This window comes from Phaseolus vulgaris, chromosome 7 (assembly GCF_051622355.1).
Source record: "Phaseolus vulgaris cultivar YP4 chromosome 7, ASM5162235v1, whole genome shotgun sequence".
Lineage (NCBI taxonomy): Eukaryota > Viridiplantae > Streptophyta > Magnoliopsida > Fabales > Fabaceae > Phaseolus > Phaseolus vulgaris.
In genome coordinates, this window is record NC_143504.1 from 53,033,093 (window position 1) to 53,060,499 (window position 27,407).

Sequence of the window (27,407 nt, forward strand, 5' to 3'; positions counted from 1 at the left end):
TATAAAGTTGAGTTAAATTTAAAAATTCAATTCTTTTTTTTATCAACAAGAAAAAATAAATAAATATGAACCACTTAAGGGGTGGTTCAACAAATAAAAGTTTAGTTCTTAGTATAATATCAAAGTCGTTTAGAATCTATTATAACAAAAGTCGATTATCAGCAAGAAAAAATAAATAAATAAAAACCATTTAAAAGGTGGTTCAACGAATAAAAGTTTAATTCTTAGTATAATATCAAAGTCATTTAAAATCTATCATAACGAAAGTTTGTTGAACTTAGTAAGTCATCTGTTATCGGGTCTCTATTAAATCACCTAATATATTGTCTTATACATCTTAACAAACTCGATACGAATTATATTAAAGATCACATATCAATTAAAAATAAAAATATTTCATAATATATAAGTTTGTGCAATTTTATTTTTAAAAGGCTAAATTAGATTTAAATGGAATTTCTCAGTATTAACAAAATCTATTGCTAATATTTCGTGACCAACATGGTGCATAAGCCTGATGCAATAAATACTTATTTTTTCTGTTTTCTAGAAGTCCTACCCCACGAATCCACGACTATTTGTTGCCTGTACAATGTGGGAGCTATATGGCTATATATGAAGCAGGCCCTCCCACCACTACCATTTTCTTCTGGAAAACTAATGGAGTACAGCCAATTTTCTTTCCTTCGCCATTATTCATTCCCAAGGGAATGTTGGGTATTACTCGGTGGTGGTGATAATTTGAGGAATGGGGCCCCAGAGTCCTTCCTCAGTAGCCACCATGTTTCTGAATTTTGTTCTAGATAATGCTTAGTGCCCACTACCCATAAGGTACATCTCTAAGAGGGGATGAAAAGAAAACAGATGAAAAAGGGCTTATAATGTCATGTGTGAGTTGTAGTATGCTGTTCTTTTTCCTGTAGAGGAGGGTTGGTTTGGAAAAATGCTAAGAGTGCTATTATATTAATATGGTCTCTCTCCATTTTAAGTTATAATACTCTGCATGGTCTTGAAACTTGGATAATACTAGTTTAGCATTTGCCACGCCATGGTTTCCAAAACCCACTTCCAACTCATTGTTCTACTTGTTTTTCTTCTTTCTTCGTTAAACATTACTTCCAGCTCCTACGCACAGAGTGTGGCCAATTTTGACAAGTGGGTATCTTGCAACATGAAGAAGTATGATGAGAGAAAGAACATTTTGAAAAGCAAATGGAAGGTGGCTGATTTGAAGCTGAGGCAGGCTGAGAGTAACAAAGTTATAATAACAGTTAGCCAAGACGGTTCTGCTGACTTCAAGACCATTTCAGAAGCTCTCAATAGCATTCCACCACGTAACACTATGAGAGTTATAGTCTCCATTTCGCCGGGTGTTTATAGGTAATATATATGTGTACCTATAAACTGCTTGTACCTTTTATTTTAGTGATACAAGTTACATTGAATTGAAATTTTGGAAGATGAAGATCAGAAAACTTGGTATGGTTGATTTGTGTAGGGAGAAGGTGATGATCCCAAGAACAATGCCTTTTATTACATTGTCAGGGGAGGCTGGGAATCCACCAACTATTACTGGAAATGATACAGCATCTGCCTCCAAAAGAAATGGCACTCCCTTGGGGACGTTCCATAGTGCAACTGTTGCTGTGGATGCTAGCTACTTTGTGGCCATCAACATCAAATTTGAGGTATACCCACTTAATTAAGGCTAACATTTCATCGAGGAATACCAAAACAACCACATGGTAGCAAAATCTCTTATATATTTTCTCTGTATTGGTTACGGGTGGTAAAATGGAAGATTAAAATAGATAAAATATTAAAACTACTCTTGTTTAATGGTTGGATTAACATCAATTTTGATTAAAACAAAGTTTCAACTAAGACTTGCAATATAAATGCTCTAAATATAGGTATATAAAACATTTATCACTAATTCACTCAGTATTGTTTAACAAAAGGTTACTCCTCTTTAAGACAAAGGATTTTCTAAAGGGTTATCTAAATATCATAGGGTTTGCTTTTTTTCTTGAAAGATAGCTTTATGTAAGGATTAAAGAAAAAAAGTCTTTATGATTGTGGAGCAACGTTAGCTAGTTTGAAGATCGTCCTTACATCTAAGCAACTTGAATGTAGATGATACATTAAGTGCACTTCATGCATGTATTATTCTTCTCTAGCAACATTCCAATAATTGGTATAACTTATCGAGTCTTGGTCATAGATCCTTACTCGAAATTGTGTAATTTGTATAGTCTTTTTCAGGATTGACAAAACAAGCACGAGAGAGTTGTTGATGCAAAAAACTTTAGCTAATTTATCAAGAGATTGTTGAGGTGACATAAGCTTTTATGAATCTTCTTGGTAAAAACAGGAAACAAATATTCTCTGCAACATAAAATAAGCATACAGATACTCTTAAGAAGTATAGCGTTAGCTTAATACTATGTGTGTATCGCCTGAGCACAACAATAAAAAAGATTGTATAGTGTTACATCGTCTGATAAACGAAACACTTGCACCTTTCGTGATCTATTTTGAACAAAACTTTTAATCTTATTGACGAAATATGATCCTCGTTTAACAAAAGAAACACTTAATCAAAACATTATTTATTGAATTTTTCTCTAACACCATGTTAAGTTGAGTTGAGTCAATCCCATATCAACTCGAGTCAAGTCGTTCTAACCCTATGTTTAGTCGAGTTGTGTTGGACCAAAGTTTGGCCAATTCTGATCGAGATTAGGCTAGGTATGACCGAAATTGAACAAAGTCTTGTCAGATCTAAGTCGAGTCGAGCTCAAGTGAAATCAAGATGGCCCAAACCAAGTTTGGTCAAGTTAAGTTGAGTCCTTATTCAACCAATACATTTAGCTTAAATTAAACCCACATCGAATCAGAACCATATCAAACTAAGTTGAGTTAATCCATGTCAAATCGTTAAGGTTGATTTCACGTCAAATTTAATCTAATTAATAAAAGTGAATTTAATCTAAACTTAATCCAATTTAAATTGTGTTAAAAAAAATCTAATGTCATCTAATTAAAGCGAATCTTCGATTTAGCTCCAATCTACTTTATTAGATATAAACTTAGATCTAAACTAAATTTGAAAAAATCCAATCCATAATTATTTAAGCAATTTATATATAAATTAACTCTAATGATAAAAAAAATCTGAGTGATGCATACTCTTTTAACTTTTTAGTTACACTTTATGTTGTTTTAAATTAAATATTAATTTCACATTTATAATTAAAGAAAACAAAATCTTATGCAAGGCATAGAATTTATTTTCAAGAAAAGCTGATGTTATGTAAATTGAAAACTGTTTTTGGAGGATGGTAATGAATGATGAGTGTGTGGTAAAACAGAACAGTGCTCCACATGAGATTGGAAGGAGGGGAGAACAAGGCGTGGCGCTTCGGATCTCAGGAACCAAAGCTGCTTTTTACAATTGCAGTTTCAATGGAGCTCAAGACACTCTCTATGATCACAAAGGCCTTCACTTCTTCCACAACTGCTCTATTCAAGGTTCTGTGGATTTCATCTTTGGTTATGCCAGGTCCCTTTACCAGGTCTCTTTTTTCTTCATTAACCTCCAAATTTCACCATGCTTCCAAATGTTACTAATACTATACACTCTATTAAACCACTTTTTTTAAATACTATTAATTAAAAAATTAAAACCTTTTTTTTGTAAATCTTGACACTAAAATTAATGAAATTAAATACTAATTACTACTTTCTTTTTATTTTGTAGTTGGCCTTTAAGGTTTTTAATGTAATTTTAAGTGAGTTATCTATTTTTTTTTTAATTTTCTCATTTTATTTTACATTTATGTATTATCACATATTTCTCTCTTTATCATAACTAAATTTTCTATCTCCATATTAATTAACTTAAGAGTATAATAGAAAAAATAATATTATCTTGAAATATAAAAGTATAACAAAACTATTTTTTTTATAAAATTCATACTTAAACAACACTTGTCATCACATAAAAAAAATACAATAGACCAAATTTATAAGAAAAAACAAAAAATAAATAAATTTTAAGAAATAGCTTAAACAATTATATTAAAAAAATAAAAAATTAAATAAAAACAAGACAAATAAAAGAATATTCTCATTAATGTGTAGTATTCATAAAGATAATAATGAAAAATAATTGAGTAAAAATAAGTTTGTTAAAAAGTATTTTCATAGCTTTTTTAAGAAATAAATGTAATGACCGTCTCCAGTCACAAATACATGTAAAATTAACTAACTTTTGTACTAATTAAGAAAACCAGTTAATTCCATTTAAATATACTAATTACATTTAAAAAGTAAGCTCTTTTTAGAGTGCTTTTTATTTTATTGGAATTTGATAAGAATAAAAAGAATAATTAAGGATAACATTTTGAATAATTGAAGGATATTTTTGGGATAATATCATCAAATAGATGAAAATAGAAATAGTTAAAATTTACTTATATTTTATTTCATTTAATATAATTGAATGTTGAAGGTTTTTCTTGTATTGGACTAGGATACTATTTGGCCCCTAAACTTTTCAATAATAAAAAAAATGTTAGAGATCCTGAGGTTTGGGTTGAGAGGCAGTAGTCCATGGCGCATGGCCCAAGGACGAAAAAAGTCTTTTGTTGTCATATCTCAACATTAATGTTAGCAAACCTTTAATTCTACAAAAATAATGAATAAATAACTTACTTGCTAGTAATATTTTGTACTCTTACAAACAAAAATATATATATTTTACGTAATAAAATATATTATTTTTAATTAAATTACATGTCTATTCTATTGCAATATATTCTTATATTTAAAATAAATTTAATTAAGTTACACATAATTTATAAATTTAGGTATTTTTAATTCAATTTCTTTAAAAAAAAATCATTGTACTGATTGGTTATTTTTTTATTTTTTTTTATTTTAAGTACTTTCTGTTTGAACTATTTGACCAATAAATTGAAAAGGTTTAAAGAGAGGAAAAATGAATTAATTGAGAACAAAAAACAAAAAACACATGTAAAATCAATATAATACTTAAATAAAAAGTTAATGTAACAAATTTTAGGTAATACGAAGTCAGTTAAAAATACCTGAATCTATTCGTTAATTGGAAATTTAATAAAAGTTTCAATATATGTACAAATAAAATGTTCATCATGTTTATAATTTCATCTTGTGTTGGTAAGATTTGAGGACGATCTTGATTTTCTTTCTACCAGCATCTTTTGTGGGTTAATTTAGACTTGGTAGGTTTTTGATTGACTTGGGAAGCAGAATTGCTATCTAAATTCCACAACTAAGAAGGTGGCTTCCATCACTGCTCAAAAGCGTACAAATTCGTCACTGGACAGTGGATTCTCCTTCCAAAACTGCACAGTAACTGGTAGTGGGAAGGTTTATCTGGGAAGAGCATGGGGAGATTATTCCAGAGTTGTTTTCTCTTACACCTACATGGACAACCTAGTACTCCCCAAAGGATGGAGTGATTGGGGTGACCAAAAGCGTGATTCGTTAGTTCAATGCACCACATTGAAGTCATACATTTTCTTTGTACAAATTACTCAAGGAAAAGGGCTAATTTTGTGTTTGTATGTGTGTGTTGCAGGAGGGTATATTATGGAGAATACATGTGTAGTGGACCAGGAGCTAACATGGCTGGAAGAGTGCCATGGGCACGGGTGCTCACGGATGAAGAGGCCAAGCCTTTTATTGGGACCCAATTCATTGAAGGGGACACTTGGCTCATTAGCCCCTAAACATGGTGAAACTGAAAGAACATGCAGACTTCAAAATCATGTTATGCCTGTTTCTGAATTTTCACAATTCATGCTAGATAAATTTTCAAATAATCGTTTGTTTCCATTGCTCTAATTAACTAATTGAAAATAAGGCCACTACGTTCATTCTTTCTTGTGTTTTACACCACCAAGTCTTGTTGCATGAATGTGTTACTCAAATGGGAATATAAATAAAAGGACTATAGTGTTTAAAACTGTTGGAATGGAAAGAGAAATGACGTGAGCACAATGAACACCACGCATGCGCAAGCTAAACCAGCTTTATTGCTATCACAGTACGGAAAAAGAAAGACATAAAATTTCATCTTCAAGCTTGTGAGATATGGAATGACAACATGGTGAAGCAGGAATACCCAAAAAACACAAACATGATGGAGCAGGATAAGACAGGGAGCATAGTTTTAAGGCCAAATACAACACTCAGCTAATTTCCAGGGTCTGGTCTCCTCGTTGTGATCATTGAAGAAACTCCAGAAGTGGTCTAGGTTGTCCCAGCCAGTGCATGCTTTCCCTGCTATAATGGATGTCAAGTCTTTTGTTTCTCTGTCTTTCCACCTTAGACTCTCATGCTGAAGTTCATGGTGACAGCATCTTAGTAACGCTTTTAGTAATAGCAGAATTGAAGCCATTAGTAGACCTTGGACATGTGTTTTCAAAGTTTTGCCAGAAAATTAATAGATCAGAAATATCAGATATGTATATTAAGTTCTTCCCTTCCCTTGTATATATGTTTTAACATCAAGATTTGAAGGGAAACTTTCTTCTTACGCAAGAAAAAATGTGGATTCCTTATGAAATTAGATAGTCATAAATATTACAATATGACAGGTCTGTTCTTCCATTTTTCTTACCAAATTATGACAATGCAAAATTTAATGGTGGATTTGGCTCCAAACCAGAAATTCATATAAAATTGTTAGTTGATGCATCATAAGTGAATAAAAATGGAAAATTCGGAAGTATTTTATACATTGTTAGCTAAAGCCTTAACAAATGCTTTGGTTGAGATTTTTAGGGTTTAAAAGTATATTTTGGAAATAGAAGATACATGCTATAATATTCCAATCTTAATTTTTTAATTTCAAATAATAAATATTTTTTTATTTTATGTAAAAGATATTATAAGATAAGGAAAGATTTCCAAAAAAAAACTAATTTAAATAGAAAAAAAGATATTAACAAAATATTTTCAACCTTTTTCTTGCTTAAATATATATTTATTTGAATTTTAAATTTGTTTTTCCTTATTTTAATGTTTTCTCTTTTTTCATGTAATTCTAGTCTCTCTCTTTCTTCCATAGATCATACCTTCGTTCAATTTGACATTCTTCATTGTATTTTTTCTTTTATCAACCTCATTTTCTTTTTTCTATTATAGATTCCACGATATTAGACATTTGATGGATATTAGAATGTGATTATCCATCTACTTTCTCCTCTTGTATATCAAATTTTTTCAATAGATGTCCATCTTTTATGCTTTGTTTGGATTAGAGAGTGAAAATGGGAGAATGAATTTGAGATGGTTTGAAGAGAAAGTGTAAAGAAAGTTAGGGTGTTTGGATTAAGGTAAATAGAGTGGAAAGTGCGAGGAAAGTTTATGAAAGTTTGTGAGTGATATGATAGGTGAGATTGAAATTGTATTTTTTTTAATTGATAAAACTGTAACTTTACATATTTACCCTTACATTAAAAAATTGTTAAAAAATTAATTTTATTTATTTATTTATAAATTATAATTGTTTTTTTATTTAAAATATTATTTAAATATTTATAATTATAAATATTTGATAAAAAAATATTTTTATATTAAATAAAATTATTATTATTATTTTTAATTTTTTTAATTTTTTTAATTTTTTTAATTAATATAATTATTATATAAATTTATTTTTTTATTATTAAAAAGTATTAATTATGTTATTTTAGAAGAATTATTTTTTTATAATCTGAATTATATTTTTTATGTTTAAATTATAATTCTATTTTAAATAAAATAATAATATTTTATTTAAAATAAAAATGGTAAAATAGTAAATTATAATTAATTAATTAAAAATATATATGTATATTCAACTTTCTTTGCAACTCAACGAAGAAAGTTTAGAGCGTGGATTTTTTTTTATTTATTTCTGTGCCTTTTTACATTGATTTTCGGGCTTTCCATTGGCACAGTAAAACTTTGTTTTTCTTTGCCCAGAAACAAATGGGACCTTAGTTTTGGTCATTCTTTTATATTTTCTTCATTCGTAATCAGCTTTTCTTTTATCAAATCTAAGGTAAAGTTTTTATCTTTCATATGAACTTTGAATACTTATTGGTTGATTTTGCATATTAATCACACAAAGTTTGTTTTTAAATGACACCTTATAATCTTTCTCTAGTAGTTGAACAACACTTAACAATTTTATTAATCTTGGGAACATATAAGATATTAAAAAATTAATTTGACAAATGAATGAATTTTAATTACAATTTTTCATATACCTTTCACAACAAGTTGTTCTCCATTCCTTATTCTTACTTTAGAATTACCATATTTGTTGATCTCTTTGAAAAAATTTCGATCATAAATCATGTGGTTTGTACAACCACTATCTATAAATTAATCTTTCATAGATTTGTTGGTTGTACCAGACAATGTTGCAAGAAGTAGTTTCTCTTTTTATTCTTCCTCTACAATCTTGACATCTTCTTGGGTATATTGAGATTTATATATCTTTTCTACATGTCCCAATTGGTCATATTTGTGGCATTTTGCATCTAGTCTATACCAATACTGATTGTGTTGGTGATTATTTTTCCTACAATAGGGACAAGATGAAAAAAACCTATGCGTTGTATTTTTGGTTGTATTTGCTCCTTTTGTAGTTCTTGAGTTTGAAAGAACTTTCGTGAGTATGAAGTAAGGTACATCAATCACATTTTTCTCTCATTAATTTTCGTTTCTCTTGTGCTTGTAACACATGTAACTTCTATCAAAGTAATTGTAGACAAATCTTTTTTGTTTTCCAACAAAGTAATAGATGTTTTGTATCTCTTCGCCATTGTTATTAGAATTTTTTAAACGAGTATAGAATCTGAAAACTCCTTACCCAATAATTTTATCTTGTTAGCAATACACAACAATTTGTTTGAGTATTTCTTTAATTGTCTTTGACTCTTTCATCCTTTGGGGTTCAAATTCCTTAATAAAATCATTACAATACTTTGGGCAACACTGAACCAACGAGTTACACGTATATAAAACATACAATTTTACAAGTATAGTTTTAAGAACTACAAAATATCACATTTATAAAATCGTTGATCATTTATGCCACATTTTTTAAGTGTTTCTTATAGAATGTAGGCTAAACAATAAAATTGGGACTCAAAATTGGTAACAGACAAATAAATGTTTGTCTAAAACTGGAAAAAAATAACACTCTAGCTTATGAATCACTATAAATCACACTTTTTAGGTCATGGATGTTTAAGACACAATTTTGTAACAATGACATTTAAAAAAAAAATAAACCACATTAAAAAAATATGACCTAAAATAATAAAAATGTAACATTTTATTGTGGGTATTTTAAACCATATTTAATTAAAGTTGTCATAGACAACAGTCATTAAAACGTGTAGGTTATTTTATTCTAGTGATTGAATAATCACTCTCTATAGTTTACGCCACAATTTTATATTGTTGGCTAAATTGATATTTGTTGCAGTGAATTTAACATTTTCATATTTCAAATCTTCTCATTTTCTTCATATTTGTTGTGAGAATCATTTGTGAAACACCATCATACAAACATGACTTTGTCTTTGCCTTCATTATTTTTTTTTTCTTGCATTTTGATTTGAACCATGGTGGGATTTTAAGGCAACAAATCAACAATGCAATCTTCTTCTACAATTTCCCATAAATCTAACCCTTATAAATAAGTTTGTATTCTTACCGTTCATATATCATAAACTTTGTCACTAAAGATGGAATACATGACTTTGTGGAAAATTCCTTTCTCCTTTCATCCTATTAGGAACAATAACCCTTAATAGCTTTGGGGCTTTGTAAATAGAAGAAATACATTATATAAAACAGCTTGTGATTTATTGATGTAGTCTATAATATGTAAAGCAAAATATAATTGAATATCAAATATTTATAATATCTTAATCTTAATTTTCTAAAAATAAATAACAAATAAATATATTTATATCTTTATGTAAAAGATATTATAAAAAACTGATTTTTTTTTTCTAAAAACTAATTTAGATAAAAAATAAATATTCTTAAATCTTCGTATGCATGTAGATTGAAAAATTTCCAAACTAACACTTGTGTAGTTGGCTTGTCTAACGGCATAGAGTAAAAATATATTTTTCACACGAGGACAGCATTTGTTTGGAATATAAGTTTAGCAACTAGGAATATTATTTTTTATCATTAAAAAGTTGATATTATAACAAACAAATAAATAAATAAATGGTGATTAATTGCCATCATCCCAATGAGTAGTTTTACCCGTGTTAAACGTCAAGGCAATAGTTGCATGAGAAAAATACTGGTCACCAACCATGCAATTTGGGAACCTAATCTACCGAAGAAAGTGTGATGTAGAAGAGAAAACCTTGTTTCAGGTCACTGTCTAGCTAGCTACACCTACACCTACCTACCAAAATTTAAAGAACCATGCATGAGGCATCTTCTTTGGTTGATGGAACAGCTGTGACTTAATTCTTTGGTTAGTTGGTATGACCGAATTAGACAAGCAAGACTTTACCATCTAGAAAGAGAAGGCCTTCTTTTTATTCACTTTTCTATCTTTAGATCTACCTAGGTGTTTGCTTCTGATTCGGTGCTGTATGGAACTTAACGCTTCCACCAGAAAAGATGATCAAATCACAATGACACCAAAACCATTTTACACACTTGAGTCACCATCACTGAAGCTGGAATGTTGGTAATGTGACTTTCCTAAGAAATCATATGCCTAATCAAGTCTTATATATATTGTAGTCAAGGAGTTGGGAAGGAGGAGTGATTGTATGATAACTGGTCTCAACCGAGTGTCCGAATCTTGCTAAAAGGGCTTGAAAGAAGGGATTATTGTTCCCTTAACACGGAGCCTCTTGTTGAGTAATTGTTTAGGTCTTAATCTTGATGTGCTGTTCTTTATATGCACAAAATCTTTGGCATTAGATAGTGTTGTCTCGATACAGCACCATAGGAGTGAAGCCAACTGAGAAAAGGCTGAAAGATAATATGTGCTATCTTGGTGGCAAAGTTTGTAAGCTGGTGCTTCATCAATTTGACAAGATGCCAGGTCATCAATTTGACAAGATGCCACATCATCAATTTGACAAGGAAAAGATGCTATTTTTAGCCAGTCTAATCTAATGCATTAATTCTCATCAATTTCATGGAATAAGATTTTTTTTTTTCAGTCTCATTCTACTAAGTTTCAAGTTGAAAGAGACCAAACTACCTCAATTTTTTTTCTTCTGATTTTAATTATATTTATATTTATTAAAAGTTAAAATAAAAGAACTCAAACTTAAAGAATTATAATTTTTTTATTGGATTATTTGAAAAAACATTTTTTTAATTTTAATTATATTTACAAAATATTGGAATTAATTTATTAAAATAAAATAAAATTTTAAAATAATCATGTATCCTATTAAAATTTGTTCTCATCTTTGTTAGTTATATTGAGTTTGAAAAAACTTGTGAGGAACTAATTAAGTTTTTTTCAATGTTAATTTATTCATACAATTCAATTAAATTATATAAATTAGGTTATTAGTTATATTTTAATTTATATGGTACATAAAAAACAAATAAATACAAAAATAGGAATTAACGTAGTTGAATGTATAATTTTAAAGTTTTATGTTTGTTATTTGATTATCATAATTTAAAACATTATTTAACTATTCAAACAATTCATTTTTATTTTCAATCATCATCGTAAAAAATAAATGTATACAAATAAATTATATTATACATATTATATGAATATGAATATATTTGTATTTATAAGCATAACAGGATAAGTTCGAAGATAGCAGACAATACATATATAATATCGAAATCTAAAACTTCATACAAATAAAATAAAAAATTTCCATTTAAGTGGAGTGGGTATGTTATATTCAAATTTTCTTTTTATACTCACTTTAGATAATAACATACTTTTGGCAGTACCAGATATGGAATTAGTTAATCTTTGATGAAGTGAGTTGAGAGAAGGTGACCGGAAAAAAAAAATCTCTCCTCAAGATAAATTACTTGACAAACTGTCCCAAAAAAAGCTAAGAACCTCTAACAATGTTCATTAATATATATTCTAAAAACATAGACACATGTTAGACCATATGAACATGATTCAATAAATACAGATATTTAAATTGATAATTCACTTATCATTATAATATAGTATACAAAATTACTTAAAATAAAAATATTAAATATTTTTTGCAATTAAAAGTATTATTAGAATCATAATAATTTTTTTATCAGCAATAAAAAAAATAAAAAATAAAAAAGAACTATTTTAGGGTGATCCAACCCATGTACAAAATTGTACAAAAACGAATATTTTTTCCTTCAAGAAGCTTGCCACTAACTTCCTATTAGAACAAATACAGTTTGACCAACATAAATAAATCACTTATTTTAATAGAATACATACAAATTAGGAAATTCAGACAACAGTCACAAAAGAAAAAATAAACAGAAAGGATTTTAGAGGTTACTGAAGATCATACCTTTAGTTGAGTCATGGGAAAAATTTCAGAATGATGAATCACTTTACCTTTAAATATGTGCGTATTCCTATGTATCCAAATCTGACTTACCACTTCAATCCAAACACTTTCCAAAATTAAATTAATAGAAGTAGGTGCTTCATGTATATTAAACTGTAGGAAATGTGAGACAAAAGTGTGATCAACAATCGAGCTCAACCCTAACCAATCGAAGCAAAGGTTCCAAACTAGCCAAACAATTCTACAACCAAAAAACAAATGACTTTTATTTCCTCGTTCACCCCACACAGACGACATAAAATACTTTCTAATTCAACCCTACGTCTCTCCAAGCTGACCTTAACTATAGCTAACTTATTTTCCAGCACCCTCCAAATAATGACATGGATTGAGGGCAAAACCTTTATCATCCAGAAAGAACTATACAACAACTTAGCTTCCCCTTCTTCCTCTCTCCTTAAGAAACTATAGGCAGAACTAACAGAATATTGAATAGACTCACCATCATTCCAAACCCATTTATCCTCATTCAAGAACGAGACTCAAACTGTGCACCTCCTCAAGAAGCTTACTAGTCTGGTTCTTCACCCACTTGAAAAGACCCTTCTCCAAATTAAATTCCACACCAAATGTTATTAACCCAATCCCCACATCAGAAAAACTTAGACAAAGATAAAATCTTTGGGAATCTACTCTCAAATCACCGAAACCCACCCAATTATCTTCCCAGAAGAAAACTTTCTTCCCATTACCCACTACCCACTTAAAGCGGTCTTCAAAAGTCCTTCCACATTCCTCCAACATCCAAATCTCCTTCAAATCTCTCCACCAGAGCGAATCAATGTTGTTTAACCTCTGCTCTTTCAAACGTCTTCAACCTCCATACTTCGACTATAGAATATGCTGCCACAGTCCACCTTTGTCCAGACTTAGACGCCATACCCTTGTCAAGGTCACATTGAAAAACCTAATATTAAGAATTATGAATTCCAAGGTTGCCCACTTCCCGAGATTAACAAAACTTGTCCCAAGAAGTACAAGCAATTTTTCTCCCTTCAGATCCCCAACCCCATAAAAAATTCCTCTCTAAAGTCACAATCTTCTTCGACACTATGGAAAGCATCTTGAATAAGATAAATAAAATAGTGGAATAGACAAAAGAACATACTTGATCAGTCATATCCTTCCAGCCATCAAAATGAATCTACCCTTCCATCAACCCAATCTAATCTTGATTCTTTCAACGACACCATCCCAGAGCACTCCTCTTATGGCACCCCCTACTGGCAACCCCAAGTAAATAAAATGAGTCTTCATCACATCACAATTAAGAATTGATGCAAAATGAAGGATCTGAGTCTGATAAACCCTCACCCCTCCAATTCGACTCTTTAGGAAGTTCACCTTAAGACTGGAAGCTAACTCAAAACAATTCAGTATGACCTTTATGTTGAACACACTTTTTAAGGTTGGCTTTGAAAAAAAAAAATATCATCTACATATTGAAGCATATTAACCTTGACCTTCTTGCTCCAATCTCCAAACTTTTTACCAAATTTTTCTCAACAACTTTCTTAGAAACCCCAACTAATCCTTCAAACAAAAACAAAATAGGAAGCTATAATAAATAAATATGTAAATTGCTAAATCTTTATCTAATTATTATGGGATTTAGTTATATACAAGTATAAAAGTTTAAAAAGTAAAAATAAACAATTATAAAATACAGCTAAAAGTGTTTGAAATGTTATGTCATATTTGACATACAAATATAGACATATAGAATTAAGACACGAGGACCAGTTTAAAAGATTGGTGCTTCCTTCCTAGCCAATATCTGAAAGTGGCAGTTAATTACAGGAGAATTGGCTCAAAGTAGTACTTGATAGAATACAAGAATTTGGTCCAAACTAGACACTGTACCAAGACGTAAAAACCAACTAAAAGCAGCTTAAGTAATATGAAAAAAATTGCTACAAAAAACAACAATAGTAATAGTAACCTGACCTTGTTTTTTAGCAAAAACATTTCGCTCCGGTCCAGATTTCTCATGTGATGACCACCAAAAAGGCTGCACAACTTTATCATGGCAAATGAAGAGAATCCCACTTCCAAGACAGATCAATAGAGCTACGATGTCAACAAATCGGACCCTGGCCTATAAACCATGTTAAAGTCAATGTCGATGGATGAAAATGGTACAATAGTGATCTTGGTGGGTGCAACTGTTGGTGATTTTCATAACTGTGATATGTCCTTTCTGCTTGTCATCTACAAAGAACCGACCTCTGCCTGAGATAGCTGGATCTTTCTCACTCTAATGGGGGCTTCTAAGTGGCAAAACACCATAATTCTCATCCTCTGCTGGCTACCTCAAATTCCCTCCTTTTTCAAAACATTACACTATGTCTATGTATGTCATGACGGACCTGTTGAAGCTACTGCATTATTGCTGCAACATATACTTTTTTACTGTACACAACTATCCATTCACTGAAAATTAGAGACAAATCCATGAGGATTTTTTTTTATTAGCAATAAAATAAATAAATAAATAGGGACCACTTTAGGGGTGGTCCAACCCTTATACAGAAATACTTGACACCAGTCTCCTATTAGAACGCCTACCAAATTAGCAAAGGGATAACCATACCAACACTAACCAATGTTAATGAATCAACCTCATACAAGCCAAAGGATTTAAAACCCAACTAGAATAAGGGAAATAAGCAGAACGAGACTTTGCATAAATCCAAGACCATACCTTTACTTGCACCGAAGCGAACACTTCAGACACATCTGCCACACCTCTATTGAAGATGACCGAGTTCCTATGTTTCCAGATTTCGCTCACAATGCCAACCCAAATTGTACCCCAAACTTCGTTAACCGAAACAGAAGTCTGACTCATCCTGAATTGTGAAAAATTTGACTTAGGGTCCTTGTGAATTACAGACGACACACCAAGCCACTTAAAGCACAGACACCAGACACGCCAAGCAAACCTGCAAACAAAGAACAAGTGACAAGATGACTCCTCCTCCTCCCCACACAAACAACACAAGAGATTTTCTACCGCTACTCCGCGCCTTACCAAGTTAACCCTAGAGGCAATCCTATTCTCCAACACCCTCCAAGCAGTGAACAAAGCAGATGGCAAGGCTTTGCACCTCCACAACTTACAATACACAGGAGAATACTCCCCTCCTCTAACCCGCCTTACCTGAACATAGGCAGATTTGACTGAGAAAGTTTGACTCTCCCCAATCTTCTAGACCCAACTGTCCGCCTCCCCAAAAACCAACTTCACCTCTTGCAGACTCTGAAACAGCTGTTCCACCAAAGACTTCTCCCAGTCGAAAAAGGATCTACGCCAGTCCAAATTCCACACCCATTCACCATTATACCAATACCCAATCTCAGCCATTTTTGCGTTTTTAGCCGAGCTTAGAGAGAAAAGTCTCGGAAAAACTCCCTTCAAAGTACCACAGCTCAACCAACTGTCCTCCCAGAAAGAAATCTCCTTACCATCCCCCACTTTCCACTTAAACCCATCTTCAAAACTTTTACCCCAACCCTCTGAATCCCACAACTCCTTCAAATCTTTCCACTAGAGAGAGCCCCTACTAGACTTACCGCCTTCTCTCAAACTTCTCCAACCACCATACTTAGAATCAAGAATCTCTTTCCACAAACCTCCTTTATCCGTACCCAGTCTCCAAATCCACTTTCCTAATAAAGCCAAGTTAAATTTCCTAAGATCAATGATTCCAAGACCTCCAGAATCCTGAGGCTCACACACCTTATCCCAAGAAGCCCAAGCGATCTTCCTTCCATCAGAGCCCCACCCCCAAAGGAAATTCCTTTGGATCCGAACTAACTTGTCTGCCACCACAGAAGGCAGTTTAAATAAAGACATAAAAAAATAACGGGATTGAAGAGAGAACAGACTTGATTAAACAAATCCTCCCTGCCATTGACAGGCACCTGCCTTTCCACCTAGACAGTTTATTCTGAACTTTCTCTAACACCCCGTTCCAACAAGCACTGCGCTTATGACACCCTCCTACCGGTAGCCCCAAGTAAACAAATGGAGTTACCATCACATTACAATTGAGAATAGCCGCAAAACGCTGAAGCGAACTCGAATCCAACCCCAACCCGCCCAATCTGCTTTTTAAGAAATTCACCTTAAGCCCAGAAGCAAGCTCAAAACAAAGCAAAATCACCTTAATATTGAAGATACTTTTGGTATTAGCTTCACAAAAGAATAAAGTATCATCAGCATATTGCAACATATTCACCTTTACTTTAGCTCTTCCAACCTCCAAACTATCAATCAAATTCTTCTCTTCTGCCATCCTAGAAACTCTAGCCAACCCTTCTGCAACTAAAAGGAAGAGAAATGGAGCTAGTGGATCACCTTGGCGAAGACCCTTCCTAGGAGTAAATTCCCTAGTAGGACTACCATTCACCAACACAAAAACTGAAGCAAATTCTAAGCAACATTTTATCCACTGAATCCATTTAGCATAGAAACCCAATCGATCAAGCATATAATAAATGAATTTCCAACTAACCGAGTCATACGCCTTCTCATAGTCAACTTTGAAGAACACACAACTCTTCCTCTTTCTTTTATATTCCTCCAACACCTCATTAGCTACTAACACACTATCCAACAAACCCCTACCTTCAAGAAAAGCTGACTGTCTCAAATCAATAACTTTACTAATTACCTTTTTCAAGCGTAGAGACAACACTTTTGAGATAATTTTATACAAGCATCCAACTAACGAAATAGGTCTGAACTCGCTGAGTTGCTGAGGGTTTTCTACTTTCGGGACGAGACAGAGGAATGAAGCATTTGAACCTCTAGGCCAATGACTTTTAGATGCGAAATCCTTCACAGCTGACACCACATCCAACTTTACAATATCCCAGCAGAACTTTAAGAAACCAAAGTTAAATCCGTCAGGACTCTTTGAACTTTCACAATTCCAAACCGCATCCCTTATTTCTTCTTCAGAGAAGTCACCGACCAACAGCTCGTTATCAGCTTGCGAGATATAATTAAACCTTACATTGTCCAATCTAATCGTACAAGCTTCATTCCTGACAAACCTATCTTCAAAGTAATCCCTAACCTTGTCCTTGATCTCAACCTTATCCTCGCTCCACCTTCCATCAACAAACAACCCATGTAACTCGTTCCTCGCCCTTCTCCAATTTACTGATGAGTGAAAAAACTTTGTATTAAGATCACCCTGTTTCAACCACTTCTGTCTTGCTTTTTGAAAAATGACTGCCTCTTGCTTAAACAAAACTTTATTAAGTTCAGCAAGGAGCGACCTTCTTTCCTCCCTTTTTGACTCTTCTAAACCTCTATCATCATCACGTATGTCTAACTCGTTAATCCTCTTTTGTAACTCCTCTCTAGCAAGGTTAACATCCCCGAAGACTTCTTTGTTCCAGACTTTTAGATCAGCTTTAAGCTTTTTCAATTTTTCTTTGAAAATATAAATCCCACCTCCTTGAACATCATAGCTAGCCCATTTCAAACTCACGAATTCTTTGAATCTTCTATCTTTTTGCCATACATCCAGACTCCTAAAAGGTCTTGGTCCCCAGTCGACAACCACTTCCTTAAGGACAACTGCACAATGGTCAGAGATAGATCTATTAAGGACAAATTGTTGGCAACTAGGCCAAGCTTCGAGCCATTCCTTTGATACAAGAACCCTGTCAATTCTGCTCTTCACTATACCATTAGGCTTATACCAAGTAAACTTCCTTCCTACCAACGGGATATCAACCAATTCTGATTTTTCAATAAAATCGTTAAAGCCATTTATTTCTCTAGAATAATCTGACACCGAAATCAAACTCTTCCTCTCCTGTCGTCTAATGGAATTAAAGTCTCCAATAACGCACCAAGCCTTTGAAATTTGATTCAACCTGTAACTATTAATCTCTTCCCAGACCTCTTTGAAATTTGATTTCTTTAAGGTCGTGGTCAGGAAAGCGGGTTGTCACTTTTTTTAATGATGGTAACACTCAACGATTTCCCTATCAACATAGCTGATGCCTAAAAAAAAAAATCTTTTATCAATACAAATTAGGATCCTTCGTTATCTAAAGTAACTTGGATCCAGGAGGCAAGTATATCTATCAGTCATACCCCATGTTAGACCAACGACATGACACCCACAAAGAAATGATGTTTTCTTTTACACTTTTTCGTTTCATCCACACTCAAGTTTGTGGGACAAATGTACTATCAGGTGTCGATTTTCCGAGAGGCCGATTGGCTGAGTTTTCAGGAATCATATTTGTTTCAGCCCATATGCCCACAACTCAAGTTCCCAGCTCGGTAAGACATAATTAAGCATATATTAATTATAAAATAAAACCTGATTACTCATTATAAGAGTGCAATTAGGCGAGTATTGAACCTACGTGGGCTTAATCCTTTGACAAGAAATGACTCATAAGAAAATTATAAATAGGTGAAAAATGACTCATAAGAAAATTATAAATAGGTGAGAGCTTTCATGATAAAAGCTAATAAATGTTTGATTCTAAACTTATAAACTGAGTATAAACGCATATAACTTGAGTGTGAAGTGTTTTACATGTATCTTATACCAAATAAGATCTTATATCAAACAAGAGAAAAGAACGAAAGACTCAATAACGGAAAGATTGAAGAGTCTAATATAGGAGATATTATATCTCTGCCTTGTAATGTGTTTTCAGAATTAAAGCATTCGTCCTATACAATTTTATGAGGCAATTAAAACCTTACGCGGAAACAAAACATTAGAACGACAAAAATGTTGCTACATCTTTAGGACGGTCCTAATGAAATTAGACTTGTTGGTACATGATTTATCTATTTCCGCCCAAATATGTCTACCAGTCAAAAGAAACTAAAATTAAAATATAAAATATGTACAAATTACTGCATTTGCAGGAAAAGACTAGTTTTTTTATACTTAGAAACACTGGCTTTGACTGGTCAAGAGCTATATTTCTGTGTAGTAGACAGAACAGATCTGGATTCCAAGTTTTCTACTTTCTGTCAAAAACTAAATTGACTTTCAAATTCTAGTAGCTGGCTTTCTCTTCTGTCGGTGTCAACGAAGACCAGAATATCAGTCTCCGGTTGCTTCATACATTTTTATGTTTTTAAATAAAGAAAAAGATTAAACATGCTACATGTTATACTTATTCAACAAGAAAGATTCCAACTTTTTCAACACAAATCAAGAGACCAAACCTTACTTCATCATTGTTTTTTAATAAGCGTTACACAAATATCTATTTTTTAAAACTTTATGCATTATTAGATCCGGTGGCTCTGTACCAGGGTGCTTGAGCAAAGTATTTTTCCTTAAGTACAGAAGAATAAATGATGGTGGTGCTGAATTCATAGATCATGATTCATTACGTCAAAATACCCTTGTATAGGAATTCAAAGGTTGGCTATATTTTACAGCAGTAGCAACTAGTAGGTGGAATACTTTCCCACCAATGTAAAACTAACGGTGAGCTTTTACAACTCTATGAAACTATAAATATAAAAAAAAGAGAGAGAAAAAGGAGGTATTGTGTGAAACTCTCCGAGTCCTGCTCTCTGTTTGACTAACATTAGGTGGTGGAAGAATATGCACAATGAATGCGAGCTAAGTGTCAGGGAGAAGCAGATGCGAGATGGGTATCTAGTTGTCGTTGGATCTTGAAGAGATCAAGACGAGTGTCTCCCAGTCGTAGAGAGTATGCTGCTTGCTTGTATTGAGCCCACGTGAAGGGCTTATACAGACTTGGATTGTGGGATGTCACCATCTTCGGCAGTGGAGTGATACACCAATTCAGCGGTGGTGCAGCAAAGTACATCATAGACATTCTGGCCTTTGTTGTGTTGGTCAATACTCTGTGTCTCACGCTTATAAACCTTCCATTTGTCAAAACCTAAGAAAAAGTATACAAACATATCAGACAACTTGTTACTATGTCGTTGCTAGCAAAAATGATATTCAAATAATTTTAAAAGGCATAGTGAAAATCACTCGAATGGGACTTATTATGCCTAAGGCGTGTCTATTGTGGTGTGGGGGAATGGATTAAATCATGTATCAACTTCAAAAGTAGCTAAATATCTCTCTTTGTAGACATATTAACTAAGATATATGTATACATACTATTCATTCAATTGATCACGAGAGAAATAGAAATGAAATGGTATAAGAATTGAAAGACATGATAAGTTGATTAATGGTAGTAATCGTGGTTGTGAGTGTGATATTGAGTTGATTAGAAACCAACCTGCAGGGCATCACCAACCATAACGAAGAATTCATTAGGGTCAGGGGGGACAGGAATCCACAAGCCATCGTGGGTGGAAATCTGAAGACCATCCACGTTGTTGGATCGCATGATGGTCAAGATCTGAGGGTCAGAATGCTCTCCAAAGCCAATGTTGTTGTTGTGGTTGCTGTTACTATTATTATTATTTTGGTTCTGGAGTTGATGTGGCTCAGGTTTGGACGTGTCCCAATTCTTGTTGCCCTTTAGGCTCACGGGAGGGTACTGATTAATCCTGAGGAGTGAGTCACTATGGACGTCTTTGATGAGGTTGCTGAGTGAAAACTTGTCTTGGACCCACAAACCCTCCGCCACAAGATCAAGAATCTCACATGTTAGTCCTTTAGCTGCTTCTATATAATCATTCACGGCGCAACTGCAATTGAAAGCAAAAAATGCAGGGTCGTTACTCAACTCCATTTATAGGTTAAAAAGCTATCTCAAGTGTACCTAAACATGCGTCTTTTCTTATGTTACCAGATTCTAGCTGGCAAAGACACATGGAGGATCTAATGATATAACATTACTTTTCTTTTTTAAATAAAAATCTCCTTTCTGCATTCTTGATTTGACTGTGTGAGTTGTTTGTTTCTCTGTGACAGTGTTAGCCCAATATTTGGTTCATTTTCTTCGAGTGACATGAAGATATATGGTCACTGGCTTAGTACGGGCATGCTAGGAAAAGTGGGCAACGTGGCTCCACAATATGAATAAAGACCAATGCTACTCAGCATAAATAACAGAAGCTGTTACATTAACTCTGTACTGTCCTTTCTGGTTAATACTGTGCTAAACGAAGGTCATAACCACATCTTCTATACGTAGCCTTTTCAGGTTTTTCACAATTCTGCCTAAAAGATAAGAAATTTGAAGCCAAAGTTTTGCGCGTCATTTTCCTGCACAAGGGTACTTTCTACCCTAGATCCCATTGTCAAATAAAGGTAGTGTGTGTTTGGATTGACCTTGAAGATACAAATTCACGTTATAATTTTATATAAATGTTTATGGTTATTTGTTTGGAATGGTCTTCACTATAGTACCGTACATGAGGAAAATTGATTCTATTCCAAAAAGGATAGAGTTAAAGAAATTTTAGGTCTTTTTCATTCAATAAAAAAAATTATACAAAATTTTACTTCAAAACTATTTCACTTCAAAATAATTTTAAATAAAATAAATTTTGTGAAATCACTACCACCCAATGACTCATGGTAAAACCAATAAATAACGTGATTGTCGTGCAATAATGTTAGTTCTATGTGTTGGGCCCACCACACATAGAAAGTGTGTTCCATGAGCAAAAACAATTCCAGCTGCTGCTAATTCCCATGCATTTTTATAGAAGATAGAGGGGGCGGAAAAGAGAAAAAGAGAAGAAAAAGATAAAAAATAAAATAATATATATATAATACAGGTATATCAATATAATTATAGCTTTTAAAAAACCTTTATTAAATTCTTAATTATAATGTTAAAGATGCTGCTTAATGAACGATTATAGAAATTACATAAAATAATATATCAAAAATAATTGTCAATATAACGGTATTTTGAAATTTGTTTAACGTATTTTAAAGTATTTTAAAAGTTTCAACCGGAAAATCGAACTGCAAAAATAGTCAGGATTTGTACCCGCTAAACAATATTAATTAAGGTTCTTTGACACAGTCATTGTTTATGCACGTGTTGCTTACACCTTTTCAACTCAAATATTCATATTTAATCGATAGAAAATTCATAAAATAAGCTAGCATAATTGTTGTTATTTTACTTTGTTTATTATACACGGAAAGTGGTAGACAGAGCCCATTAAACTATATATATATATATATATATATATAATATTATTAATATTAATAGATTTCTAGATGATCCCTTTTCTGGTCTACCAGTAATGTAAACGACTAGAAGTCTTTATTAAATATCAAGTAACCATGAAAAAAAAGCTATATATATATAAATTATAAATACATTAGGTAAATTTTTCTTATAAAAATGAGGTTGTTAAACTATTAAATATTAAAAAATTATATGTTTGCAGCCGGCATAGTTTCCGATAAGATGTCCAAGAATGTAGGCACCAATAAATATTATAGTAATCTCTTGAATAATTTTTTATTTTAATTTTCATGTTAAATTCTCTTGTTTATATTAAGACACAAAAATAATTTTCTGATTTATTCAAACCCTGTGAAATGTTATAGCAATAGGAAAAATACAGCTATCAAACACATCACTAAAAAAAACTAAAAGTTATATCAATTTCGTCAGAGTTACGGACTAAAACACCCACCATCCTGCTTGCCTCTTAAGAAACACAAACAGATAAGGTCTTGCTCCCTACCCTATATCCCACGGACCCCCCCTCCCCCTGGCTTTCTACCAATCCCTCTCACACACATCACACATGCCAATAAACAGTAATTATTATATCCTAGTAGTAAATCTTAAACTGTTCCTACTAGTGTCGCAAAAATTTAACAGGGATACAAAATTTTAGTCTATTATTACAGTATTACTATTTTCAGCACGTATTAATTGATATTATATGAAAAATTGTAAGGCACATAGATGGAATTCATTATGCTGAAGTTGTTGAGAAAAGAAAGGAGATAGAAGAGTTGTAAAACCTGAACTTGGTAGGGTCGTTGGCTATGGTTTGGGATCTCTCAGATACGGAAAGAGGATTGGAATGAAGGAGGAGATACTCGAGGTGACCCATATCGCCATTGGGGCCAATATTTCTGCAGCCATAGCCAAAAGGATTGGCAGGGCCAGCTTGACGCTTCTCTGAGGAGGTTTTGGAAAAAAACTCCGTTCCCTCCTCTTCCAACCTTGAAATTACCTCCTTTGCCACACTGTGGTTCACCACCTTGAAGAAACCATATTCTTCACATGCTTTCACCACTAGTTCCGACAGCTTCGACCTTTCCAATGAAAGGTCGATCGTCGGAACTCCCATAGCCTTTGTTTTCTTGGTTCTTACCATCATGGAAGTTGGACAAGGCGCAACCATTTCTGTATAGAGCAAATATTTATGCGTATATATGTATTTTTATCGACAAGGAATATATGAATATGGGTTACATATAGAGAACTGATATAACTCTAGAGAGAGGTATAGATTTTTGGTTGCAGAAAGGTGGCTCACATATCATCTATTTATACTTGACATGCAAGGGATGGGAAGGAGAAGGAAAGAAAAAGGCTTTGATAAAATTTTGATTTTTTTATTGAAACCAATTAAATTATTACGTGCTGGACCAGGACCGAGATGGGGTAAGGTGATTAAGTGACAATTTTATATATAACAATTAGAAATTGATATATTAAATGCTGTGATTATTTAAGGTGGCGTGGACTTCGTAGACAAGACAGTCCAAGATGGGTGAAAAAACAAAAGGAATTCAAAATGAAGAAGGAATTATAATCTTGGTGTGCATGAATTGATAGAAGAAAATTTGACAAGTCTAAAAGCTTTGTATCCTATAGCTTCTTCCACAGTCTACACCAAGTAAGAGGGATCGAAAATATTATAATGCAGAAGAGTAACTAAACCAACTAATCAGAATTAGTGAAAGCAGGAATGTTGAAGAAGTGACTCTCAGTGGATTAATTTATAAAAGATCTGAGATTTGTACTGTTATAGTGTCACATTAATTATTTAATTTTATCTTTTTCAGAGCAAGATTTTAAGGTGGGAAGTGACCACATTAGGTTTAGGTGAAAGAAAAATTTGAGACTTGGGAGCCAACTGGTAGCGGCTGCTTGCTGCCTTAATTGGACTTGGCTGCTACCAAAGCTTTTCAGAACTGCGTGGTCTAAAGGTGCTGTTGGCTGCTCTACACATCTTACATTTACATACGAGTTACGCGTATATCTTTGACCACTGCAAGCTAGCTATATCTAAGATTGTACTTTACCCCACTGGCTCCTTTTTTCTAACATAAAATTTAATTTTATACACCCGTGATTCGTATCATTTCCTTTATATGTTCACCTTTTCTTTTTAGTTTTTCAACATGCAATATTTTACAAACATAATAGATGTTAAAATATATGTAAATGTAAAGTAATAGATAGGGTGTGTGATTCTTTTTAATTATGCATATAGGGCAATATTTTTAAATTATGGGACCCAATGTATAAGGTTTATAATACGAAATTTTTTCTTATAAATAGAGATATTATTATTATAGCAGAGGATTTGATATGATGTAGCAGTAAGTTATTGTGAGTGGTCAAAGTGCGCATGATGATGTTGGGTGATGTTGAGAAACTAAAAACGGAGAATCTACTCTTTCTCTAATTGGCATAAGACATTGTCGGGTATCCTTATTCCTTCAGGCGGTTTTTGTTGAAACATGTTCCTCAGTGGTTCAAACTGAAAGCATTTTAATTTGAGAGAAGTAGAAGGTTAACTAGTGATCTCAACAAGTATATGATACAAATTTAAACATATAGCAGGTGTTGCCCAGGCAGTGTTGGGCGTAGGAGGTTCAAGTTTATTGATAATTCATATTTTAAGTTTTGTTTGGCGAAGGTGGTGGCTTGTCAGGTTTCGACCATGTTCTTCAGAGTCGCCCATGTTCCCCACACTGTTTTTGCGAACAAAGTTAATGCCCAAGCTTTCACACAAAGTGTATTTCTAAACAATTTTTTTCACTAAGTTAGCGGAAAATACACTTTCAAACACCTTTCTAACTTTCAACAAATAAACTAAAGGCGCATTTATAAATAAACTAATTAGTGTATTTATAAGCTACTTTAAGATTTAACAAAAATAATAATGTTAGCCCCTTGAGCATTCATACGGAATTTGTTGATTGCTACTTTTTGTAAAGCTTTTTACATTCTTATTCTCCGAGTTATATTTTCTTTAAGGATTTGTTTGGTTCTTCTAGCCAGTTGAATGTTGTGCGCAAAGATAGATCTGTGTGGATATTTTGAGTTTGGTTCAACGGATAGGTATAAAAAAAAAAGACGTCAATTTAATATAAAAAAATAAAATCGACTTCATACATAATGTGAACAAAATTTGAAAAATCCATATAACTCAAATTAAAAAAAGATAAATTTTTCTAAATTTTTTTTACTCATAAAATAATTAATTATATTATAAAAGTATACATATTTGACTATGTATAACATATAATCGATTATTTATAAACTTTTATAACGTAATCGATGATAATTAATTATGTTATATGTTATTCATAATCGATGCATATAATCAATTACGTTATAAATTTTATAATATAACTAATTATATAACATAATATATTATAATAATAATAATATAAGTATATTTCTATAATAATAATAATTATTATTATTAATATAAATATTAAATTTAATAAAATAAAAATATTTAAAATTAATTTATAAAATAATAATAATAAAATTATAAATAATAAATAATAAATATAGATATAAATTAAAATTTTAATAATGATTAAAATAATAATAATAATAGTTTTAATTTAGTTTTATTTTTAACAAATATTTAATAACATTATTAATAAAAATAATAATAATAAAATTATAATATGATAAATTATTATTTAAATTTAATATGAAACATTTTTTAATTAAATTTTTGTAATTATAAATATTATTTATTTTTATCTAATAAATTTTTATGTTCCGACAATTTGACATAATTTGTATTTTTTTTTAAATAAACTCTTACACAGTATTGAAAATAATGTTTTAATTACAAATAAAATATATGAAATATTTATTTAATTTACAAAATTTTAGTTAACTTAAATCTACACCAAAATATCTCATTTTTTATTTAAATATTTTTAAAGATTAAGGTAAATTTGTAAACTTATATTTTAAATCTTTCTAAAAATCATCACTTCATTCAGAAACTTCAATAAATTTTTCCTACGAATTCACTTTGCATACCTTAATTCAAACAACTTCACTATCTTCATACTTTTCTCTCAAATCACTTCAAATTCACTTCCTCAAATTCTCACACATATCCCCTCTCTGATCCAAACACGCCTAAGAAAAAGGAATAAAATTATAATTGTATAACTTTTCTTTTCTTTTTTAATTTAATTTAATGGGAAATAATTTTTTTAAATTTATTTTTGGAGTAATTTCTTCCTCTCTTTTTTTAATGTTGTTGTTTTATGGGGTTAAATGTTTTGTTCTATTTTTTCAGTTTCGCTCATAGCTAACTCATATAAGGATAATTTTAGTAGTCATACCATCCCTTAGTCTAACTTTGACATAAATTTTTGCATAAATTATTATTTTAATTTTTTTATCTTGAAATTCATTTTTAGTTGCTTAACCATTTTTTTATTGACTTAATCTTTCACCCTTCTAAAAAAAAGTAGTACTTCAATAATTTTTTATTCAACTTAGTCTTTCAATTATTGGATTTTACAATATTTTAACTTCTCTCCAAAATATTATTATGGAAATTATATTTGA

The 27,407-nt window shown here is 31.8% G+C and overlaps 2 protein-coding genes across 4 annotated transcripts; one reads left to right on the forward strand and one right to left on the reverse strand.

The window, feature by feature from the left end:
• The first annotated feature begins 897 nt into the window (after nt 1-897).
• LOC137830185 (putative pectinesterase 53) lies at nt 898-5,932 on the forward strand. Of its 3 annotated transcripts, XM_068637362.2 has the most exons (5): nt 898-1,380; nt 1,499-1,688; nt 3,375-3,578; nt 5,299-5,534; nt 5,630-5,932. In XM_068637362.2, the coding sequence occupies exons 1-5, from the start codon at nt 1,049-1,051 to the stop codon at nt 5,778-5,780; spliced, it is 1,113 nt and encodes a 370-aa protein (XP_068493463.1). In that variant the 5' UTR covers nt 898-1,048; the 3' UTR covers nt 5,781-5,932. The 3 variants fall into 3 exon arrangements, with proteins under 3 accessions (XP_068493463.1, XP_090149496.1, XP_090149497.1); XM_090293370.1 differs by having other exon boundaries at nt 5,299-5,932; XM_090293371.1 differs by lacking the exon at nt 5,630-5,932 and having other exon boundaries at nt 5,275-5,428.
• A 14,073-nt stretch (nt 5,933-20,005) lies between these two features.
• On the reverse strand, nt 20,006-24,090 carry LOC137830186 (gibberellin 2-beta-dioxygenase 2). The gene is made up of 3 exons (XM_068637363.2): nt 23,582-24,090; nt 20,913-21,327; nt 20,006-20,558 (listed from the first exon to the last, which is right to left on the reverse strand). Exons 1-3 carry the CDS (start codon nt 23,965-23,967, stop codon nt 20,280-20,282), a joined length of 1,080 nt encoding a protein of 359 aa, XP_068493464.1. The 5' UTR covers nt 23,968-24,090; the 3' UTR covers nt 20,006-20,279.
• Between the last annotated feature and the right edge of the window lie 3,317 nt (nt 24,091-27,407).

Coding starts and splice junctions, on each gene's coding strand:
- LOC137830185 (XM_090293370.1), top strand. CDS start 1,049: ATGGTTTCCAAAACCCACTTCCAACTCATTGTTCTACTTGTTTTTCTT. Junction 1,381..1,498: donor ATTTCGCCGGGTGTTTATAG/GTAATATATATG, acceptor TGATTTGTGTAG/GGAGAAGGTGATGATCCCAA. Junction 1,689..3,374: donor CCATCAACATCAAATTTGAG/GTATACCCACTT, acceptor GTGGTAAAACAG/AACAGTGCTCCACATGAGAT.
- LOC137830186 (XM_068637363.2), bottom strand. CDS start 23,967: ATGGTTGCGCCTTGTCCAACTTCCATGATGGTAAGAACCAAGAAAACA. Junction 21,328..23,581: donor AACGACCCTACCAAGTTCAG/GTTTTACAACTC, acceptor TTTCAATTGCAG/TTGCGCCGTGAATGATTATA. Junction 20,559..20,912: donor TGGTTGGTGATGCCCTGCAG/GTTGGTTTCTAA, acceptor ACTTTTTCTTAG/GTTTTGACAAATGGAAGGTT.